The following is a 22431-nucleotide window of genomic DNA, read 5'->3' on the forward strand; positions in this document are numbered from 1 at the left end:
ATTTCCAGGAATATTATAGCCAAACTCCCGAGCTCCCAAGTGCAAAAGAAAAAAACTACAAGCAGCCAGATCATTCAAATGCAATGGAGCCACAGTCATGATCACACAAGATTTAGCAGCTACCACATTAAAGGAGCAGAGGGTTTAGAATATGATATTCTGGAAGGCAGAGGATGTAGTATTACAACCAAGAATAACTACCCAGCAAAACTGAATATAATCTTTGGGAAGAAAAAGATATCTAACAAAATGGAGCACTTACAAAAATTCCTATTGAAAATACCTGAGCTGAACAGAAAATTTGCCTTTCAAAGAGAAGACTTAAGAAAAGCATAAAAAAGTAAAGATGAAGGAGAAATCATAAGAGACTTAACAAGGTTAAAATCTTTGTGTTCCCATATGAGATGACACACTCTTAAGAACTTTATCATCATTAGGGTGGTTAGAATGAATCTATGTATACAAAGGGCACAAGTACTAGTTGACTATGTTGTGTAAGTGTTAAATTAGCCCTGGACTGCCCCTCCCCCAGCACAACTGCTCTCCTGAAACCACCCTCTACAGAGACCTCAGGAGCACAAGTCCAGCTCAGTGGGGATACACACGTGAGCCTCAAGCAAAGGCCAGCTTCCTCCGCCCAGCCCCAGCTCTAGGCATGCACTGCATGAAGGCTTAGTGTGGTGGTTGGCCTTGGGCTTGGGCCTGGGGGAGCCAATGAAATAGGTTGGCATGCATAGGCATGGTCACCCTGAGTTTCTGGTGAGAAAGAGAGGCCTTTTAGATACCCAGTAGTTAGACAGTGAGAGTAGACACTAGAAGAAGGTTGGTCAGTGAGAGAAGTGCAGGGGAGGTGGAATGAAGGGGAAAAAAAGAGTAAAAAGGAGACTGACATGCAGGGGAAGCTGTAGGGGTCACTACAGTGAAGCTGATGGTCCCTATGGAGAGAGAAGTTAGAAGAGGGAGACTCTATGGAGAAAGGAAAGGCAAAGGGAATCTATGAAAACTGCAGGCACGGCTGACAGTGAAAGAGGCAGCTGATAGTGAAGAGGAGATGAGAAAGCACAAGAGGCAAGCAGCAAGATGGGGGCAGTGGTGGCAGAGCCAACCAGCCACACCCACACAGAGGGAGGAGATTTCAGGCTGCAGGAGAAAAAGTTAAAAGAGAAAGTGAGTCAGGTGTACCAAAGTTCACAGGTCAAAATTTACTTTTGTTGTCTTTATCCCTAAGTTTATTCACATAAATAAACCCTGCTATTTACTTAAATTGTAAGAAACTTCCTAATATTTTTTTTTTATCAATTTGGGAGAAGCAGTGGGTGAATTTATAAATGACTGATACTAAATTAAAAGCAGTCAGATAGTCAGCCAGGAGTTCACAGATTAGGCCTAGCAGTTAATTAAAATATTTTTTACATTGAATAGCGACTGGCAGGACTTATGGCCCAGTTATAAGTTTTCAGCTAGTTATAATTTTTCAGATGCTAAAACAGTTAGCAGTTATAGTTAAATATAATTTTTTTTACAGTTGAAATGATGTCAAAAGTAAATGAAGGGGCAAAAAAGAGATGCAGTGGGAGAAGGGGGAAGATGATCTCACATGAAAGAGGTACACAACTTTGAAGAGTTTGAGGAGAGATGGTAAAAAAAAAGAGAAAAGAGATAAACAAAAGAAAACAGGATGGAGGGAAACACATACTTAGTTTTCATAACTGTGAATGTAAAGGGACTGAATTCACCCATAAGACTGGAGCATAGAGATTTAGTTGAAGATGGTGGAGGAAAGACATTAAATGAACAGGGCTCCTTATACAATCGCCCCAAAAATAGCAATAAAAGATGCCTTGGGGCAAAAAAACACAAAAATATGGGCTGAGAGTTTTCTCCAGCTATAGATAGATTTCAGGGGGGCATGCTGGGCCACAAATAAAGCCTAACCCCACAATCGGGCTGGGACACACCAGACACCCACCCAAGGAATTGCCCTAGTGCCTTTGAATCGGCTGCAGCACCGGCGTCTTTTGGAACCAAGCACGCAGTCGGGCTGAACAGCTGTCCTGAGGGGGTAAGTGCAGGGGTACCAGTGGACTGGGGGAAAGGATTCGACTATCCCACACCAGCAGGCAACCAGGAAGAAATCCTGAGTGGCTGAAGGCCCAGGTGGGGGAGGGGAGCAGGGGAGCAGGGGAGCAAGGGAGCAGGTTCATCGAAGCTGAGAACCACACTACAGAAAGCTTTGCTGGTTGGTTGCTTAGTAAGTAGGCCTGAGGTTATCTGTGGACCTAAGAACAGGCCAGGTGAGATTAAAACCTGCCCACCCTCCAAACCAAAACACCTGGGACCCTCTGAAGCTTGAAACAGGAGAGGAACTGAGAAGCAGCACCCCCCCCCCTTAATACCCCCCCCCCATTGGAGAGTTCAAAATCAAATGAATGCAAAGCCAGGCAGGCTGAGAAGAAGCCCAACCATCCCCTGGGCCACGCTGTATCTTGAACAGTGTGTCCTGGAAGCAGTGCTACACTTTAAGAAGGTGTTAAAAGCCAAGAAATAGTAAACCAGGATGAGTAGGCAGAGAAAGCAGAAGACCATTGAAAACTTCTTTGGGTGTAAGGTAGACCACAATACAACCTCAGAAGAAGAAGATAATAACAGGATCAAAGCTCCAACATCCAAAGCTTCCAAGAAAAATATGAACTGGTCTCAGGCCATGGAAGCTCTCAAAAGGGACTTTGAAGAGAAAGTAGGAGAAATAGAAAGAAGATGTAGAGAAAAGGAGGAAAGAATGGAAAATGAAATGAGAGCAATGCAGGAGAGTCATGAGAAAAAAGTCAATAGCTTGAAAAGCCAAATGGAAAAGGAGATTAAAAAACTGTCTACTGAAAATAATTGCCTAAGAATTAGGATTGAACAAATGGAAGCTAGTGACCTTATGAGAAACCAAGACACAGTAAAGCAAATCCAATTGAATGAAAAAATAGAGGGCAATGTGAAATATCTCCTTGGAAAAACAGCTGACCTAGAAAATAAATCTAGGAGAGATCATTTGAAAATCACTGGACTACCTGAAAGCCATGAGCAAAAGAAAAATCTTAGACACCATCCTCTAAGAGATTGTGAGGGAAAATTGCCCTGATAGTCTAGAAGCAGAAGCTAAAAAAAAAAAAAAAAAAAGAAAGAAAGAATCGACCTATCACCTCCTGAAAGAGATCCCAAAAGGAAAACCTCCAGGAATATTACAGTCAAATTCCAGAACTCCCAGGTGAAGAAGAAAATACTGCAAGCAGCTAGAAAAAAAGAATTCAAATACTGTGGAGCTCCAATAAGGATAAAGCAAGATCTAGCAGCTTCTACATTAAAGGACCAAAGGTCATGGAATATGATATTCCAGAAGGCAAAGGAACTGGGACTTCAGCCAAAAATCACATACCCAGCAAAAGTGAGTATAATCTTTCAGAGGCAAAAATGGGATTTCAATGAGAAAGAGGTCTTTCTAGCATTTGTGATGAACAGAACTGAACTGAACAGAAAATTTGACCATCAAATACAAAACCCTAGAGAAGCATAAAAAGGTAAACAGGAAAAAGACTTCATGAGGGGTATTAAAAGATCAAACTGTTTACATTCCTACATGGGAAGATAATACTTTGAAATCATAAGAACTATCTCAGTAAGGAATTCACAGAAGACACAGGTCTGAACTGAATATGAAGAGATGATATATGTGAATTATTTATGTTTAGTTCTTTGTGGGGCAGACAGGGTGGGGTGTCTTATATCTGGGACTGGATTTGGACTTGGGGCCTCCTGGGTCCAGGGCTGGTGCTTTGTCCACTGTGCCACCTAACTGGTCCATGATGGCATCATTAAAATAGGGTTGAGGTGTAGGAGGAATAAAGTGGGGGAGGGAGAAGGCAGAGATGGTCTGGAGAGAGGTAGTTCACATGAAGGAAACAAGAAAAAAGCTTATGGAGGAGAGTAGAAGAGGGGGAAGGAGTTGGGGAGTGAGTGGACTTTAATATCTTCAGAATTGGCTCAAAGAAGGACTAACATACATACTCAAGTAGGTATAGTAACATATTTTTGCTTTGAGGGAGGGGAGGAAGTAAAGGGGAGAGGGGAAGAAGGGAAGGAGGAAAGGGCAGATTGGGGGAGAGAGCAGTAAAAAGCAAAACACCTTCAAGGAAGATGAAGATGTTCAGCATTACTGCACAAGTATGACATATTGAATTGCTTGATCTAATAGGGAGGGTTGAGGAGGAAGGGAGGAAGAAAGATTTAGAACACAGAATTAGCTCAGGGACCCTGATCTCATTGGAGTGGACTCATAGAGGGAATAGCTTTCATACCCAATTCGGAGGAGTAATCTATATAACCCTGCAGCAAAGTAGGAGGGGAAGAGGATAAGGAAGGAAGGGTGAAAAAAAGGAGTGCAGAGCAAAGGAAAGGATAGTCAGAAGTAAAACACTTTTGAGGAGGATAGGTAAAAAGAAGATGGAGTAAATGTCATGGGAAGGGAGCAGAATGGAGAGAAATAGTTATGATGATTGATTATAATAGCAAAATGTATGGTACCTACTTTGCTGGGCTTTATGAAGAAAATTCTCTGTCAAGCTTAAGGTACTATATACAGGTTATGATGAACAGGATACTATCAGAAAAACCTGGAAAGACCTATATGAACTGAAGCAGAGTGAAATGTACTATATACAAAATAACAGCAATAGTGGGGGATGATCTGCTGGGAAGTTTGTGGTTATTTTCAGCAAGGCAATGATCCAATATAACCCTGAAGGACTTATGAAGATTGCAGCCCATCTGCAGAGAAAGAACTGAAAGTATCTGAAAACAGATGTAAACACATTTAATTTTTTTTTTCTTTTCCTCTTTGACAATTCCTTAATCTGCAGTTTTGGGTTTTTTTTTTTTACTGTTTTCTCTCACAACTAGCTAATATGGGAATTTTTCCATGACTACTCATGTATAACTTATTTTGAATTGCTTGAGTTCTTGCGGGTGGGGTGTGGGAATGGAGGGGGGAAGAGAAGTTGGAACACCAAGTTTTAAAAAAAATTGATGTTAAAATTTTGTTTTTACATATATTTTGGAAAATAAAATTCTATTAAAAAAACTGAAGCATACAGCAGAATGGATTAGAAACCAAAATCTAACAGTATATTGTTTAGAAGAAACACACTTGAAATAGAGACAAACAGATTTAAAATAATGGTATGGAGGAGAATCTGTTATGCTTCCACTGAAGTTTAAAAAAAGGCAGGGGTAGCAATCATGATCTCAGTCAAAGCAAAAGCAAAAATAATGTAATTTTAAAAGACAGGGAAACTACATTTTGATGAAAGGAATTATAGACAATGAAGTAATATTGGTACTAAACATATATGCACCAAATGGCAGAGCACCCAGATTCATAAAGGAATAGTTAAATGAGTTACAGGAGGAAATAGATAGTAAAGCTATGCTAAGTGGACCACAAGTTTACCATCTGTGAACTAAATAAATCTATCCATAAAATAAACAAAAAGAAGTTAAAGAGATGAATAGAATTATAGAAAAGTCAGATAGGATGGCTATGTGGAGACAATGGAATAGAAATAAAAAAGGAATATATGTTTTTCTCAGCTGTACATGGCACTTTCAGAAAAAGACACTAAAATCCTTATAAACAAATGAAGCAAAAATAATGAATACACCCTTTTCAGATCATAACGAAATAAAAATGGCATTCAATAAAGGGCCTTGGAAGTATAGATTAAAATTTAATTGGAAACTAAATAACCAATCCTCAAGAATGATTGGGTTAAAAAACAAATCATAAAATCATAGACCTAGATAAATGGCATAAGGGAACGCTAGTTGAAATGAATTCTACATTTCTCCATATATCTCTAAAATTCTATTTTCAGTTAGGCCAAACTAATTCCTTAAAAATTTAGAAGATTAATTCTCCAAGGAACTGGATTTTGGCTATTGGCTCCAATAACTTTTTATTTTAATGGGATGGAATAACATACATGTGTTGTTAAATGTATTTATGTATATTTAATTACTTATTACCAGTGGTAACAAATAAAACATGGCTAGATGGGTAGAATTATCTTTATGACGTTGGAGCATTGCACTTGGACTCAGGGATAACTAAACATAATTAGTTGTATGACTGGGTGAGTCATTTAATCATGTCATAGATCAGTTTTCTCATCTGTAAAGTGGAAATAATAATAGCGACCACCCTATAGGGTTTCTTGTTAGGATAAAATGATGTAACATTTTAAAGTACTTGCAAACATTAAAGAGCTACTTAATTTAAAACTATTAATAATAATAACATTATTATTGTTATGTGACAAGCACAGATACTATTTAGGATTGAAAGGCAAGAAGTTTTTAGTGCTATTAACTTTCAGGAAGGGACCATAAGAGGTTAATGATCACTTGGACCACAAAGAAGCTCTATACTCTTTCAAATTATTATTGGGAATTCATCTGCTTCCAGAGAATTCTGTGGCAGTAGGATAGGGTACCAAACGCTCATCCTGTACTTCTTGCCCACTTACTTAATCAGATGCCTCAGTAATTTTGAAATGTTTCATGCTTTTTCTAATCTATAATTAAAGATTCTGAAAAAAGTTCCTCATAAAATGCAACTACAACCACAAAAGAGGAACTGCATTACTGTTTTAATAACCTTTTATTTGCATTTTGATGTAAGACCCTTTGAGTATACAAGGTTAATTAAAACAAAATCAATAGATTGAGACACATAACTAAAAGCAATATGTTTTTAGTATCTGACCTCAAGAAAAATCATTCTCTATCAGGTTTTCCAACAGTCAGGACATTCCCCTCTGTTGGAATATATAATCACTTATAAAATTATCCAGCACCTTTCATCCATGGCATTCAAAATATACTGGTCATAATAATGAAAAAAAACAATTATAAGTAACTTTTGAACTTAAAAAGCATATTGTAATGAAAAATTAGTCATTCTACTTCTGTAAGGTAAAGTTTTAATATAGTTCTCTTCCAGAGTAAAAAAGAAAACAAACAAAAACTGAAACTGTAATTAATTAGTCTAGAATCAGAAAAAGTGGGTGAATAAGGATATTAAGCTAGTACTACATTGAAAAGTGACAAAGGAACATTCTATATATACCCTCTATGAACCCTCTACTCTTGAGTGAATCCTGGAAAACTCAGCAAGAAAGAGATAACTCTTGGTCTTCTGTCCCAAAAGAATGAGAGTGGGGAGGTAAGTCGAATGAATTTTCAATACAGACAAATGAAAAGTGATATTATAGTGAATCCCAAAGGGTCTGTCCCAAGATATGCATAATAGCAAAAAATGCTACAGGAAAGGGCATGAGAATCTAGAATGTGTCTTCAAATTGGAATTGAAGAAAGCTATCATGAGAGTAATGTAATAAATGATATTTTTATATATAAAGAGAAGGCATTTTAAACTTTACTAATAGTAATCTTTATTTTTTGAATATCATTAGTGAATTGAACCTTGTGAATTAACTTAAGGAATATAGAAGCACCACATTATCTAAAAAATATTAGACACATTTCTATAACAGTATGCAGAATCTGTTACCAATCTAAAGTATCATTTGATTAAGCATTATACATAGTTAATTCTTGAAAGTTTCTACCGAGTAACTCTAAAATAGTGAAGGAATCTCCAAGAATACCCGACATCAGGGAGTTATTTTGCATACTGTTTAAGACCTGCTTTCGTTACATTCTTTTTATTGTAATTATGTGTTCCCATATATCAACATAGTGCAATGAGGTTTCTAGACAGAGAATAGCTTCTGACAATTAAAAGGGATTTGATAGTTGTCTTAAAAATCATAGCTATTCCTAACAAACATACATATTAAGGGTTTTCACTGCAAATAGCCTAAAACAAAGAATAAAATTATAGTGGAGGAACAATTGATGTCTCTGGGGCCTTTGTCTTTGTTTTTGTTTTTGCAATGCTAAGAAATGTGCCTCACTGCATGAAGAGAGCTGAGAGCTTCCGCTAACTGAGTAAGTAGGTTTTGGACTGCAGTATTGTCTCTATGTATTCTTTTCCTTCCTTTGATCATTTTCTTGACCTCGACACATGGTTCTCTTGGGCACACCATCTGTTTCTGGATATTTATTTAGTTTTATTTAGTTACAGCTAATTGAGGAGAGTTTTTTTTTAATTATACTTGTTACAGAATAACCTGAGTGAAAATATATAGAATTATAGTGTTGACTAAAAGAAAATATAAATTTGATTATGATTAAAATGGTAACTATACAAAATCATATAAATATAAATCCAAGCTTAAATTAGAATGCTTTTTAAAAATGTCACTTTACAATTTTTATAACATCATTGTACCTTTACAACACAAAGATTTTGACAGAACAGAAAAGGTGATGCCAGATTGATTTAGAATCCACAGATACATTCTCAATTATTTTGACAAATTATCTCAATTGTTTTGACAAAGTGAAAGGAACCAAATAGTATATAAGGTTGCAAACTTTATTCTGGCCCATGGTCAAATAAATAGGTAACATGCATGAATGTGCTCTTTTCTTACTGGCTTTTCATTTCAATAACCACTTTTGATTTCCTTCTTAATATAATTTAAGTATGGTTGAAACATTTTTTTTTCTTTATCACAAATTTTTCTACATAGAAAAGCTATTATGGATAGATAAGTACATAGTTTTTAAAATGCAATTAAAAAAATGATTAACTTCAAATGAGCAAGAAAGTTGTGTGAATCTGGGCAGCAATCCAAACCTAGTATATGAAATTGCCGCTCTACATATTCGCAAAGTAGGTAAAGGCCTTATAGCTTTTAAGAAATGGCCAAAGAATAGATGATAGGAATAAATTTAGACAGAGGCCACAAGTGGGACTTAATTAAGAAGGGATGATACCTTTAAAACATTTATGTTTTGTTTCTTTTTTTATTTGTTTAGGGTGGGCAGATGGGAGGATGGTCAGGGTTGATGAGTGTCTTGTGTCTGAGGTTGGATTTGGGCTTGGGTCCTCCTGGGTGCAGGATGGATGCTTTGTCCACTGTGTCATATAGCTGCCCCATGATGGCATCTTTAGGGTAAAATTCAGGGGGGAGAGGAACACACTGGGGGAGGGAATAGGGGATTGGTAGAATGGGGTGAAATCTCATATGAAAGAAGCAGGAAAAGGCATATGGAGTGGGGGGAGAGATGGGGGAGGAGTGGGGAGGTGAAAGAGTCTTATCCATGTCAGAATTAGCTCAAAGACTTTAATCTCATCAGAGTGGGCTGAAAGAGGGAATAACATACACACCGAATTGGGTGAAGAAATCTATCTAACCCTGCAGGAAAGTAGGAGGGGAAGGGGATAAAGAGAGAAGGGTGAAAAAAAGGGAGGGGGGGGGGTGGAGCAGTCAGAAGCAAAACACTTTTGAGGAGGAATAGGGTAAAAGAAGACAGAAAATAGAGTAAATATCATGGGAAGGGAAACAGTTATGATAATTGATTAATGATTGGTTGATGATAATGGCAAAATGTATGATACTTTGCTGGACTATCATGAAGAAAATTCTTTGTCGTTTAAGGTACTGTATAAAAATCGGCTATTACTGTTGCAATAATCAACCTCATGGGTGTATTGTAAGGAAATCTCTCTTTTAAAAAAAGATGAGCAGGATACCATCAGAAAGACCTGAAGGAAGCTGCATGAGCTGATGAAAAGTGAAATCTACTGTATACAAAAGAACAGTATTATTGTGAGATGATCTGCTATGAATGACTTGGTTATTTTCAGCAATTCAATGATCCAAGACAACTACAAAGGTCTTATGAAAAATGCAATCCATCTACAGAGAGAGAACTGATGGTATTTGAATACAGATTGAAACATAATTCTTTTTGCCTAGGGTCACACAGCTAGTAAGTGTTAATGTCTGAGGCCAGATTTGAACTCAGGTCCTCCTGACTCCAGGGCTGGTGCTCTATCCACTGCGCCACCTAGCTGCCCCGAAGTTTTGTTTTTTAATGTGTTTTCTTTCACAATCTGGCTAATGTGGAGATGTTTTGCATGACTACTCATGTATAACCTATATTGAATGCTTGAATTCTTGAATTCTTGGGGGGTGAATGAGGAAGAAAAGTTGGAACACAATTTTTTTTCATTTGCTGTCCAAATTTGTTCTTATACATAATTTGGAAAATAAAATTCTAACCCTAAAAAAAGCAAAGGACAAAGAAAACACTACCCATATCCCAACTCACACACATTTCCTACCTGAATAAAATCACCAAAGATTTAGGTTCTAAATATGGACTCACTACATTTTTGTGACCTTATAAAAGTCACTTGACATTCTTGCTTCATTTTTCCACATGCAGTAACTATTCCACATCATAAGCATATGAGGCAGCTGTATGGTACAATGTATAGAGTGTTAAATGAATACAGAGCATAAAAGTTTGATGAGTTGTATTAATAGATAGGAAGAGAACTAGGAGAGACCAGGGTCATAAAAACCTAGAGAAAATGGAATATTCAGGAGTCATTGATCAACAGTGCTGTGTGCAACAGAAAGATAAAGAAGGATGAAGATTGAGGAAAGGTAATCAGATTTAGCAATAAAAAGGTGGTTGGAAACTTTGGAGAGAATAGGTTCAGTTTAAAAACTAAATTAGAAGCCACATTATAGCAGGTTTAGAAGATAGTGAAAGGAGATAAAGTGGAAGCATTGAGTGAAAACAACTTTCTGAAGGAACTTACATGAGCAGGCAAGGATAGATATAGGAGGGGCAGCTAGGTGGCACAGTGGATAGAGCACCAGCCCTGGATTCAGGAGGATCTGAGTTCAAATCCAGCCTCAGACACTTGACACTTACTAGCTGTGTGACCCTGGTGACTTAACCACTGCCTCACCAAAAAAGATAAAAAAAAGATAGATATAGGAATGTCGGGATGATCAAATCAAATGATGGGGGTTTTCTGTTTCTTTTGTTTGTTTCTTTGAGGATTTATGAGAGGTGGGAATATTTGTAGGAATTGAAGAGATTGAAGTTTAGAGAGAAAATGAGAATGATGGTGGGTACAATCTGCTTAAAAGATGAGATAGGATCAAGTATACATGAGAGGTTTGTGTCAACAAAGAGAAGGACCACCTCTTCCTCATATACAATAATGAAGTAGGAGATGCTGAGGGAAGATATCTGAAAGATAGGAGATGAGGAGAAAGGGGGTAGAGGAAATTTGATAATTTGCCTTTTGAGGCCAGATTTTCTCTTCTGTACCACAAATTTTAAGAGGTAGGAGTCATTTCCTCCTATGGTTCTCATCATTTTCCATTCATCCCTAGTTATGAGTCAGGTCCAAAATAGAATTTTCCCTTAGTAGTAACACACTTTGAAGACATTATCATTGAGGCAAGCTGCTTAGCTTTTGATAAAGAGCTCCACTATGAGTTTCACTATGCCATATGTCTGTGCCAGACTTATGGTCTATTCTTTGAACTTTTCATATATTTCTCCTTTCTAGTCAGGAGGTCTATAGTATGTTTCAGTGACAAAATCATTCTATTTCTTTTTCCATTGGTCTTCACTCATCTGGACATAGAAACAGAATGAGGCATTTATAAAAAAGACATCACAAAGGATAAGAAGGCACAGAGGATACATAATCTATACTGGTAAAAGAATCTCCATATAATCAAATTATGCTTCGCTCTAGTAATGAAAACGTCTATGTCTGTAGTTAGACATATTTTTACTCTACTGTTTTGTATACACAGCAGAAAGAAGATACCGATAAAAAAGGCATTTTGGGGGGTGGGGAGGGAGGGAGGAAGAAAATTTGAAATACAAAGTTTTAAAAATTGATGTCAACATTTTTATTTTACATGTAATTTGGGAAAATAAAATTCTAAATACTGAACTTTTTTTTAAAAGGCACTTGATTTATAGATATATCTTAGTGATTGAAATATTGAAAGTGTTCATTAAAAACTTTGTAAAAGTTTGACTTTTCTGAATAAACACTAAACATAATACATTCATCAAACTTTGATTTGTCTTTAGGAAGATAAAACTCAGTTTTTATTTTTGTAGCCAAGTTCCAGTTTATCATTTATGAATATTAAAGCAAATCATACCGGCTTTCCTGTGTCTTTGGCTGTGTACATGATGTGCTTTGTGGTTTGTTTGTTTTTTATCTCCTTTGTTTTTCTTTTTTAAGGCATGTAGATAAGAGGTATGTTGGCATCAGATAATTATCATCAATCCATTTATGTGTCAGTACAATATGAGCAACTAATATTCTTATCTTTACTAGTCACATCTATCATAGCGATAGACTCTTCCAAATACTGTTTACCAAGAGTTAATATGGATTAATTTTATACATATAACCACAGTTATCTATGTTCACATTCACTATCACTCAAAGGATGGAAAATTAATCTTCTAACCAGTCATGTAAAATCTTTCATGTTATTTTCCCTGGGAAACTATTCTTATAAAAAATTACAGAATGAAGAGGCTGATTTTAGCCTACTTCAAGAATGCCAAGCCTTTTCTGGGCCCATGAAATTTTTTAAAGGCCTAGAATGCCAAGCTGTCAAGATTAATATAATTTTTCATATTCTGATCTTGTTGTAAATTTCATATTCTAGTAAGTCTTCAATGAAATTAGAAACAAAAAGCACTCATAAGGACCCAGAAAATTACACTTAATATAGACTTGATTATTTCTGTATGTGCAAAACATCAAAATTATTTTCATCAAGTAATCTAGTCCATCAAAGAATTATTCCCTTGAAGGACATTTATAAGGACATCCAATCAAGCCAATAAAAAGTGATGCCTAACTATATCAAGAGAATTAAAGTAATTCAAATACTCATTTGATGATTGCCATCTCATATTTCACCAATATCATTGTTAGACTAAAAGGATTTGCTTTGAGATTCAGAAAACTAGCAATGAAAAAATACATTGAAACTTTGAATTATTCTCATAGTATAGGGATTCACACCACCATTAAGGACTGTAATTCTTCTATACCTTTTTGTCTCCTGAAATTTTTGTCCATACGTCCCCATAAATCATTAGTATAGGATTTGACAAATATAGTAAATATATTCTTGTTCTTTGCTATATCAGAGCTATCAATGTACCATTTGAGTTACTCAGTTTCTACATTTAATTTACTTATCAATTAAATTGTAAAATATATATATCTATCTCGAGATATAAATGAGATAGATGTATATTTTATAAATCTCTCTATTTATTTACATATATGCATACTATAGGTATATGGTTTGTTAAAGGGTAAAATTCTAGCTAGTCTGTCTAAAATATCTAATAAGTGGTCGCCAATAAATTATAAGCATTGGCAAGAGTTAAGCTTTTAAGCATTTATTAGGGAGAATAAGAATTTGGTAAAGAGAGACAGAAAGGCCTACATTCATCTACCTATTAAAAGGAGAGCACATTTCTATCTCTGCTCTCCACCAGAGTCCCCAGGAAAGAGCACAAGACAGAGTGCCAGGCTCCCCCTTCTTCCTCCCACAAGCAAACATCACTTCCTGATGCCAAAGAAAAGATGCATGGTCCTGCCCTCAGAGACGTTGACCTCATAGCGGAGCTTTTCTACAGTAAGTCTCCAGCAGGTGGTGTTATTCCAATTGTTACAGTTTGTATATATATACAAACATGTATTTTTCAGGAGCAACCTACAAATGAATTAAATTCTGATTTTCCAATATTACAGAGTATTATATAGTATACAATGAAAGCATTCATTATCACATTAAATAGATTAAATTTATTATTGAACATTAAAACAAACTGTTAATTTTTAAAAGTTGAAACAATATCAAATACCTAATTTCCAAAATCACAACTTCTAAAGGAAGACAGTAAAGTATGTCATTAATGTAAAGAAAATACTATTTGAACAAGTTTATGATGTCTTAACACTGCTGAAAAAGTATATATATATATATATATGTGCATTCTTAACAAAAAGTACAGGTGCTTCTGAACCAACATGGATTGTTTAGGATTTAAAAATACAAATTTAACAGGTTGTATTGTCTATTTTGATTAACTGATTTGATACAGATTTTTAGATATAGGTAATGTTTTAATATAGATTAAATAGTGTATGCTTTTTTCTCCTCTAGAAAGTCTACTTTTATATAATATGTAAATGTGAAAATAACATAAAACAATGAACAGTACTATCAGATGAAGACTGTGGCCTTAAAGTTTAATATTTTTAAAATAAATTTTATAGATGTCTTCTGTTTTTATATCATTTGTTCTTCCCACTGTATTCTATCTCCTCCCAGACATTCCGCTCTTATAATGCTGAATTAAAAAAAAGAAAAAGGCAGGGGGAAATTCCCTGAAACTAATATATAGAAAAGTATGACATTACAAGTAGTGTTCCATATGATGGTTCCCACTTTTACAAAGTAAGAGGAGCATAGAAACTTTTGTTCAAGATAACTGAGTGAATAGGAACAAAAAAGTCCACTTCTCATACAGGTATTCTAGACAAGTTTAAAAAAAAAAAGAGTGCCAGACAGATTAGATCAAGAAAAAAAGGGGGGGGGGGCGCAGCTAGATGGTGCAGTGGATAGAGCACTGGCCTTGGAGTCAGGAGTACCTGAGTTCAAATCCGGCCTCAGACACTTAACACTTACTAGCTACGTGACCCTGGGCAAGTCACTTAACCCCAATTGCCTCACTAAAAAAAAAAAAAAAAAAGAAAAAAAGAAGAAAAAAAAGGGCCAGGGGGTGGGAGTGGGGGTGGGGAACTACATTAAATAGCTTCATCCAGCCTAGGTCAACTAAAAAAAACAAACAAAACAAACAACAACAACAACAAAATCCAGAAATATATCCAGAAGCCCGTGGGCTCTAAGGAAGGACCCAGACATCCAGCCAGGGAAAACAGGTCAAACCAGGTAAATTCTCAGGTACCTTTCCGTTTGTACAAATTCAGAGTGTCTAGAAAGCCCCAGGGTAGTCATACATACCCTACCTCAAGCCCAGTATGAGAAGACTGGAATTCAATAATGAGGAGGTACTAAGGAAGTCAAGCACCCTCTAGGGTGAGCTCTGGAGCTGGAGGGCAAAGTTCTTACCAAGAAAACATTGGTCTTCACACCCTATGGGCTATAAAAGTTTGCAACAAGCTGACATGAGTTACTGATGAAAGCCTTGAAGAATCAGTGTTCAGATCCTGGAGGTTACAGGTTATCTAGGAACAGCCAAAATAGCAGAAACAAGCAAAAGATAGGGCTGGCAGATAGATTCTAGAAAATATAGATCAGGACCAAATAAGAATCCATCAGCTCATCCAAGTATACAAGAATAGTTGGATCCTGGCAATGGCAAAAAGTTCACTTTCAGGAATTAAAGCTGGAAATATGAATAGAAGATATCGATAAAGAATTTTTATGGACCTAATCATTTCTTGGCCCTAAGACAAGGAACAGAATAACTCCATAGTGTGTACAGGCAGAAATCCAGGTAAAGGTATGGCTTAGTCACAAGTTCTAATAGACTTTCTAAAAGAAATGAAGGAAGAGATTAAAAAAAAAGGATGTTAAAAAGTAAATGGTATGTCTAAAGATAAAAATTGGAAGGAAAATAAATAGCTTAGTACAAGATATACAAAATCTTACCCAGATTATAGACTCTAAAAATTAAAATGGATGTGAGATAAATTAGTAACTCCATGAAACAATAGAACAAAATTAAAAGACTGAAAAATAAAAGAAGATATAATGTGCCTCCTATCAAAAAGAACTGAATTAGAAAACAGGACAAGAAGAGATTATGTAAGAGTTAATTAGAATACCTGAAAATCAGTACCACCACAAAAATTTGACAATATATTTCAATAAATAGTAAAAAATAAGTCATAACTCAAATTTCAATTCAAGAACTATTTGCTTCATTAGGCTTTTCTCAGCCATCCCATCTGCCATATTACCTTTATCTTTGTTTTTTAGAGGCTTTGTGTGTGTGTGTGTGTATATATACTTTTGACAAGTATTGAAGATAGGAATGCAATTTTAGTTGCTTTCAAAATTTTGTAATATTAAACAACTAATTTAGTTCTATGATTATAAAAGCAGGAAATCATTTTAAATGAATAATGTATGACTTCTGATAGTTTGAAAGTATTTTTTCTTTATAATTATATATACTTCTGATGTCTAAATATGATATCCCTAGGTGTGTTGAATTTTGAGTGTTACTTCTTAGAAGTTTTAAAATGTTTTAATTTGTTCTGGGAAGTTTCCTTGAATAATTTATTAAACATAATGATCATATTCTTTTCTTATTTTATATTTCCAATAATCTCAATAATTCAGTAATTTTCTTCTGCTTGGTATCACTAATCAAATCTGTCATATTCAGATGAATGTACACTGATTCCCAGTATTCTTTCTAATTACTTCATTTTCTAAAATTATTTCCAATTTGACTGAACCATATACTATTCTGTTTTCTACTACACAAATCTGGTTTTTAGTCACATCCATTGACATTTTCAAATTCTCTATGCTTATCTCTAATTTACTAAGTTCTGCCATCATCTCAACATTTTAATTGACATTTGCATTTTTTTAATTATTTCTGATATGTTTGGACTTTATGCAATTCTTTTACCCCATTCTCTATTTTTTTAATAATTTTATTTTTTCCTTTAATTCCTTGAGAAGGTCTGTTGTCCTTTTAATTGCATTTCTTTGTATTTTTTGGTTGTTTCTAAATTTGTTAGAAGCTAGATTGATCCACAGATTGAGGAGGTTAGCCTGTAAGTAAAGTTTAACTGGCCCTTGTCCTTAAAGCCTATAAAGATACCAAAGCATCATCATATTGGCTTTATTCAAAGTCCTATACAATCTGTGATAGTCAAAATGTTTAACCTCCGCCAAGATAAGGAATTTCCTCTTTAAGAAATTCCAAGCATGGGAATCTCTTTCTTCCTTATCTTACTCTAACCTTTCCCCTCCCTATTTTCCTCTAGAGAGGCATAGAAAATAAGAAAAATGCCAATACTTATTTGTTTTTCATTTTTCATACTAGGTGACCAGCTCATGGTGCCACAAGTTCAAGAAAAACATGTTTTAAAAATTCATACCACCCAAATGTTACTGGTCTTGAATTTATTTTAAAATGACATTGTCAGGTATTTAAATGTTTACCTCATTAGTTTGTAGCTATTATACCTCATGTCAAAAGATATGAAAACAAAGTTTAATAGGAAAAAATAGAAAACATTTAAATAAAATTATAAAATTCAGAATTTTTCAAATACAGTTTCTTTCTACAATGGTACCATTTTGTGGTTAATGAATATAGCAAAATTGATTTTGCCAAAACTATCAGAGAAATGACAAAATCTTTTGGATCTGGTGTACTGTGAATCTATTCTGAGTTCAATGATGTCAGAGACTTACCCCCTCCTCCTCCAAGAAGGCTGGCATTTGCTGTTATAAAAGAAAAAGAATGACAGTAAATACAACAAATTCAAACCAGGTCAAAGCAAGAAAATGCTGAAATGTAATAGATCTCATATATACATAATAATTATAACATATAGAAATAGGTATATACATATAAGCACATATATAATTTTATTTGTAACTAACAGTTAATCATAATTTTTCCATTATACTGTCAAGATACATATATATTTTTAAACTTTTCCCCAAGAAATCATGTTTTTGGAAAATTAGGTGTTTATTCATAACTCTTTTGTCTGCATCTTCTGGTTAAATTAATCTGCAGTATATTCATTTTTCAGATAATGCTACTTAGACAATTCTGATGATTTTTAAAGACAAAAGCCTTAAAATTATAATTTTCACCATTTAAAATAATGTAAACTTTATAACTTCAAATGTTGCAAGACACTTCAAAGTAAGAATTCTTGACACAAAAAGAACAAGATCTATTATATTCCAGAGAAACTTATTTTTAAATACCAAAGATAAAAGGTCCCCAAAATTCTATTCTATTGTTTCTTCATACAGAGGAGACTGCAGATTTTTGAAGGTCATATCAGACAGGTGCACGCTTTGGCAGGTGCAAGGCATTTGATACAACCCATCAGTGGCCTCAATGGGTGCTGTCCAAAGACAAGATCAGCCAAATTTGGAGACAGTCATCACCAGACTGGCTGGAAGGAGATGGATTTTTCAGCTATGGGAATGCTTAAAGATGATCTCCTAGGTTGAAGGAGGATTGGAATTATGTCAGTAAAATGTCCCCTTAAGGTACTTTATCTTTACTTTCTTAAAGTTTTGAAGAAAAACAAAAAATAGGCTTGTTTATGTGTGTCATACCACTACAAAGTCTACTACATTGTTTCTCAGGTACTGTATATCCATTAACTTACTATTATGAAATATTTCTATAATATAATTAAGAAGCTCAAGACATCAAATAAAAAAAATCTGTTATATGCTTTTTGAAGGACCTTTAGAGGGATATTGGACACGGTAGATGGGGAAGAATTCTGCCATTCATATTTCTAAAGCTGATATTTTTAAGCCAAGTAAAGACATTACATTTAACTCTAATAAATTTCATACTGTTTGATTTTCCCAGAAATTTCTAGTAAGTAGAAATAAGTGACTGCATTACAGCCAAACTTCCATCAGCAATACCTCAAAAGTAAAAAAAAAAAAAAACCTAACAATTAAAATTAAACAAAAAAAGAAAGAGATTTTAAAGATTGACAAAATGTAAAGTCTATGGAAATAAAATGAACTAAAATCCCAGCGAAACCTAATACAACTCCACATAAAGTGTGACAAATTCTACCTGGCCTGCCTTTCCTACCTGGTTGATGGCTTTTATGTTGCACCTTATAATTAGTGACCCCATATGATCCCTCCACTCCTGAATGGAGGGTAGAGGGCAGGGGTAAGAAGACATGAGAGTACAAAGAATTAACTTGGTGATGGAGAAAGCAGTCATCAGAGAAGGTAGGGGAAGAGATGGATTCATACCTACAAAGTGGGCTAGAATAAAAGGGAATACACCCCCAAGGAGAAAGGAGTTCATAAACTTCAGTTTGATGTCTCCCTTTATAGTTTCCAAAATATTCAGTTGAAGCCCATATCCCCAACATAAGAGAAAAGATCATTAAAGACTCCTAACCCCACTGATCAAGAAAGAAGAAAACTAGCATCAATGGAGGAAGCACCAAACAGTGAAAGTGGTTGATTCAAAAGTACCTGGAAAAAGAGAGAATGGGGTGGAAGGCAAGAAGATACAGAAAGAAACAATACAAGCCCAAACTCCAAATGAATAACCTGACAAGACTCATAGAGAAAAGTGAAAACTGAAAAACACATTGGAAAAGGATATAACCTAATAAAATGTATAGTAAAGCAAAATACCCTGAATATATACAATGAAATAGAAAGCAAGACAAAACTTCCCAAAACCCTTAAAAATACTGGAACATCAGCAGTAAACTCCATAATTGTTCAAAAAAGAAGAAAATAAAATACTTAAAAGTAAAGAAAGAAATAAAAATAGATATCAAACAGAGCTTAGGGAAGAAATCAGAGTTCTCAAATAATCAACAAAAAATAAGAGATTATACAATTTAGAGCATAAAACAAAAAACTTCATAAAAACAATAAAGATTCTGACAAAAGAATGGCTGATTTAGAATTCCAAAATATAGAGGCAAAAGAAACTTTACAGAATTAAAAAAAAAACAATGGAAAAACTCACAAATACTATTTGGGTCAAAGGAATTGATGTTGAAGATAAGATTTACAGAAATAATCTAAGGTTAACAGGTCTCAATAGAAAAATTACATGACGAATTATTAGATTTAGCCTCATGTTTTACACTGTCCAAAACCTTTGGGGTTTCTCTGTCATACAATATTTTTTGGCTCTCTCTCCTAGTTCTGTGTCATTGCCTATGAAAGAGGTATTAGATTGATTCTACTGATCCCCCAAGCACAAAAGTAGGAGGAAAGTATGGTAGTTACAGCGAGGAGGTGGTATTTAAACCTAGATTTTCCCATATTCTCAAAGTATGGAAAAGAAGAAAGAGTTGGTGTTTAAAGTAGGAAGACCTGGGTATGAATCTAAGCTCTTTCATTTACTACTTTTGTAACCTTGGACCAGTTACTCACCCTCTTTGGACCTCAGTTTTCTTATCTTTAAAATGAGATGGTTGAACCAAATGACCAACAATGATCCTTTACAGTTCTAGAACTATGAGTCTGATTCCAAGTCCAAATTCAATTCACTTTATCACTTTACATGATCTCATTTGTTAATAATGATAATGACAAAAGATAACCTAAAGATTCATATTTCTTCAGAAATATTGAATTTGGAAGAGTGGATATATGTAAATACTGTGGAAGTTGCTGGTTTTGATTCTTGTCTTTCCCATAAAACCATACATTGTACAACATAGACGAGTACAGAGAAGGCATAAAAGCAAAGATGTTTGTACTAGACTCTAAAAAAAACCCACCAAAAATAAAAACATATGTCTATACTTAAAGACAGAATAGAATGGAAAGAATTCATTAAGTGATTACAATAAGCCAAAAAATGGTGCTAAGAAAAAAATCCACACATTTTCTGCCTATAGGGAGATTACATTCAAGTTGAGGAAGACAACACAGAAAAATGACCAATTATAAGTATACATACACATTTTACATGAATTGTGGTTTGTGATATTCAATTAGTTTCTACCATTTGCAGTTTCTATTTCCTAAGATTATATGTTCTTTATATATTTCTCAGCCACACTTGTAGAAAATGTTATGTGCCCCAGTTGTCCACTTTCTTTCTCTTTATTCACTTCTTAACTCTCTCTGATTGCCTTATGATATAACTCAATTGAAACTGATATCAATAAGTTATCAATGGTCTCTTGGCCAAAATTAATGACCTTTATCAGTCCTCCCTTTTGTTGACTCTCTGCTACATTCAACACTACTGACCACCATCATTTCCTTTATACTTTCTCCTCCATGAGTTTACAAGACTCTTTGATCTCCTCCTACCTTTCTGGTGACTCCTCAGTCTCCTTTTCTGGAACTTCAACCATAAAATACTCACTAAATGTGGGTATACCCCCAAACTCTTTCCTGAACCTCTTTTCTCTCTATACACCCATTTGGTTATGACTCTCAGAACTATAACCAGTTCTAGTCCCTACCTTCAATTACAGTCACACATCAACATTTACAGTCACACACCATGAATTGGCTCCTGTACATTTCAAACTTATGCCCCATAGCCATCTCAAATCCTACATGTACAAAACCAAACTCATCATTTTTCTAAAACCATTCTTCTTCCAAATTTCTTTATTTCTATCATCCTTACAATCACTCAGCATCAACACTACATTGTAATCATTTACTCCTCACACTTCCTCACCACACACATCCAAACTGGGCCATAAATATATCTACAACATCTATTCAAGCTTTCTGCTCCCTCAGCTATTGATATAATTCAAGCACTCATTATTTCATTAATTTCATTACCCCTCACCTGGACAATGAAGAGCCTCCTATTTGATTTCCTTACTTCTAGAACTTCCCCACTTCCAGCCACCTTCCATATAGTTGCCAAAGTACTTTTCCTAAAATATATTTCTGGCTATGATTCTTCCCTACTCCAATGTAGAAGCAACTAGGTGGCACTTAGCCTAGAGTCAGGAAGATCTGAGTTCAAATATCACTTCAGACACTTATAATTTGTACAAATCACTTAACCTCTTTGTAATAAAATAATGGGATTTGGCAGATGTGCAGGAGTCCCACCTGAGGATCAATTCAGTATTGTTTGAATTGGGTGAGACTGAGAAACTGACCTATTTAAGGATGATTGGATAGAGACCACACCTGGCTGGCCCTGAGTGACATGTTGTTTTCAGAGGCAGTGTACTACAGACATCAGCAAGAGACCACTCTCAACCAATCAATTTGAAGGACCTCCCCTCTCAGGGAGGGAGAGAGGAACTAGGAAGTGGAGGTTAACGTGCTGCTTTCTTCCTCTTTTTTTTTTGAAGAACCAGTGTGATGGGAAATGGAGAACAGGAGGGCCCCTTTTGGTCATTCAGATACCAGTTTGGTAGTGAGAGATTTCATTTGGGCTGCTAGGAAAAGGAAGGTTTCTTTTTCTCTCTGGCTAGACCAAATAGATCCAAGCTAGGATTTCCGTGCTATAAGGAATCTGTTCTCAATCTCTCTTCACTAACTTATAATATATATTTTAATAAATCCTTAAAATCCTAAACTCTTGCTGAATTTATCAGTGATTTTAGCCAGCTTCCCCCCAAAATAACTGGGGGGGGCAGATTAGGACCCACATTTAGATTTTAAA

General features: G+C 35.1%; 1 protein-coding gene across 3 annotated transcripts in view; it reads right to left on the reverse strand.

Moving 5' to 3' along the window:
- The window catches only part of MACROD2 (mono-ADP ribosylhydrolase 2), a 2303223-nt gene that overhangs the window by 1841993 nt on the left and 438799 nt on the right, over positions 1–22431 (reverse strand). For all 3 annotated transcript variants that reach the window (XM_043982733.1, XM_043982732.1, XM_043982731.1), the window contains exon 4: positions 17505–17534. In XM_043982733.1, the coding sequence (XP_043838668.1) occupies positions 17505–17534 (30 nt within the window). The remainder of the gene's footprint in view (positions 1–17504; positions 17535–22431) is intronic.

Source organism: Dromiciops gliroides, chromosome 2 (genome assembly GCF_019393635.1).
Source record: "Dromiciops gliroides isolate mDroGli1 chromosome 2, mDroGli1.pri, whole genome shotgun sequence".
Classification (NCBI taxonomy): Eukaryota; Metazoa; Chordata; class Mammalia; order Microbiotheria; family Microbiotheriidae; genus Dromiciops; species Dromiciops gliroides.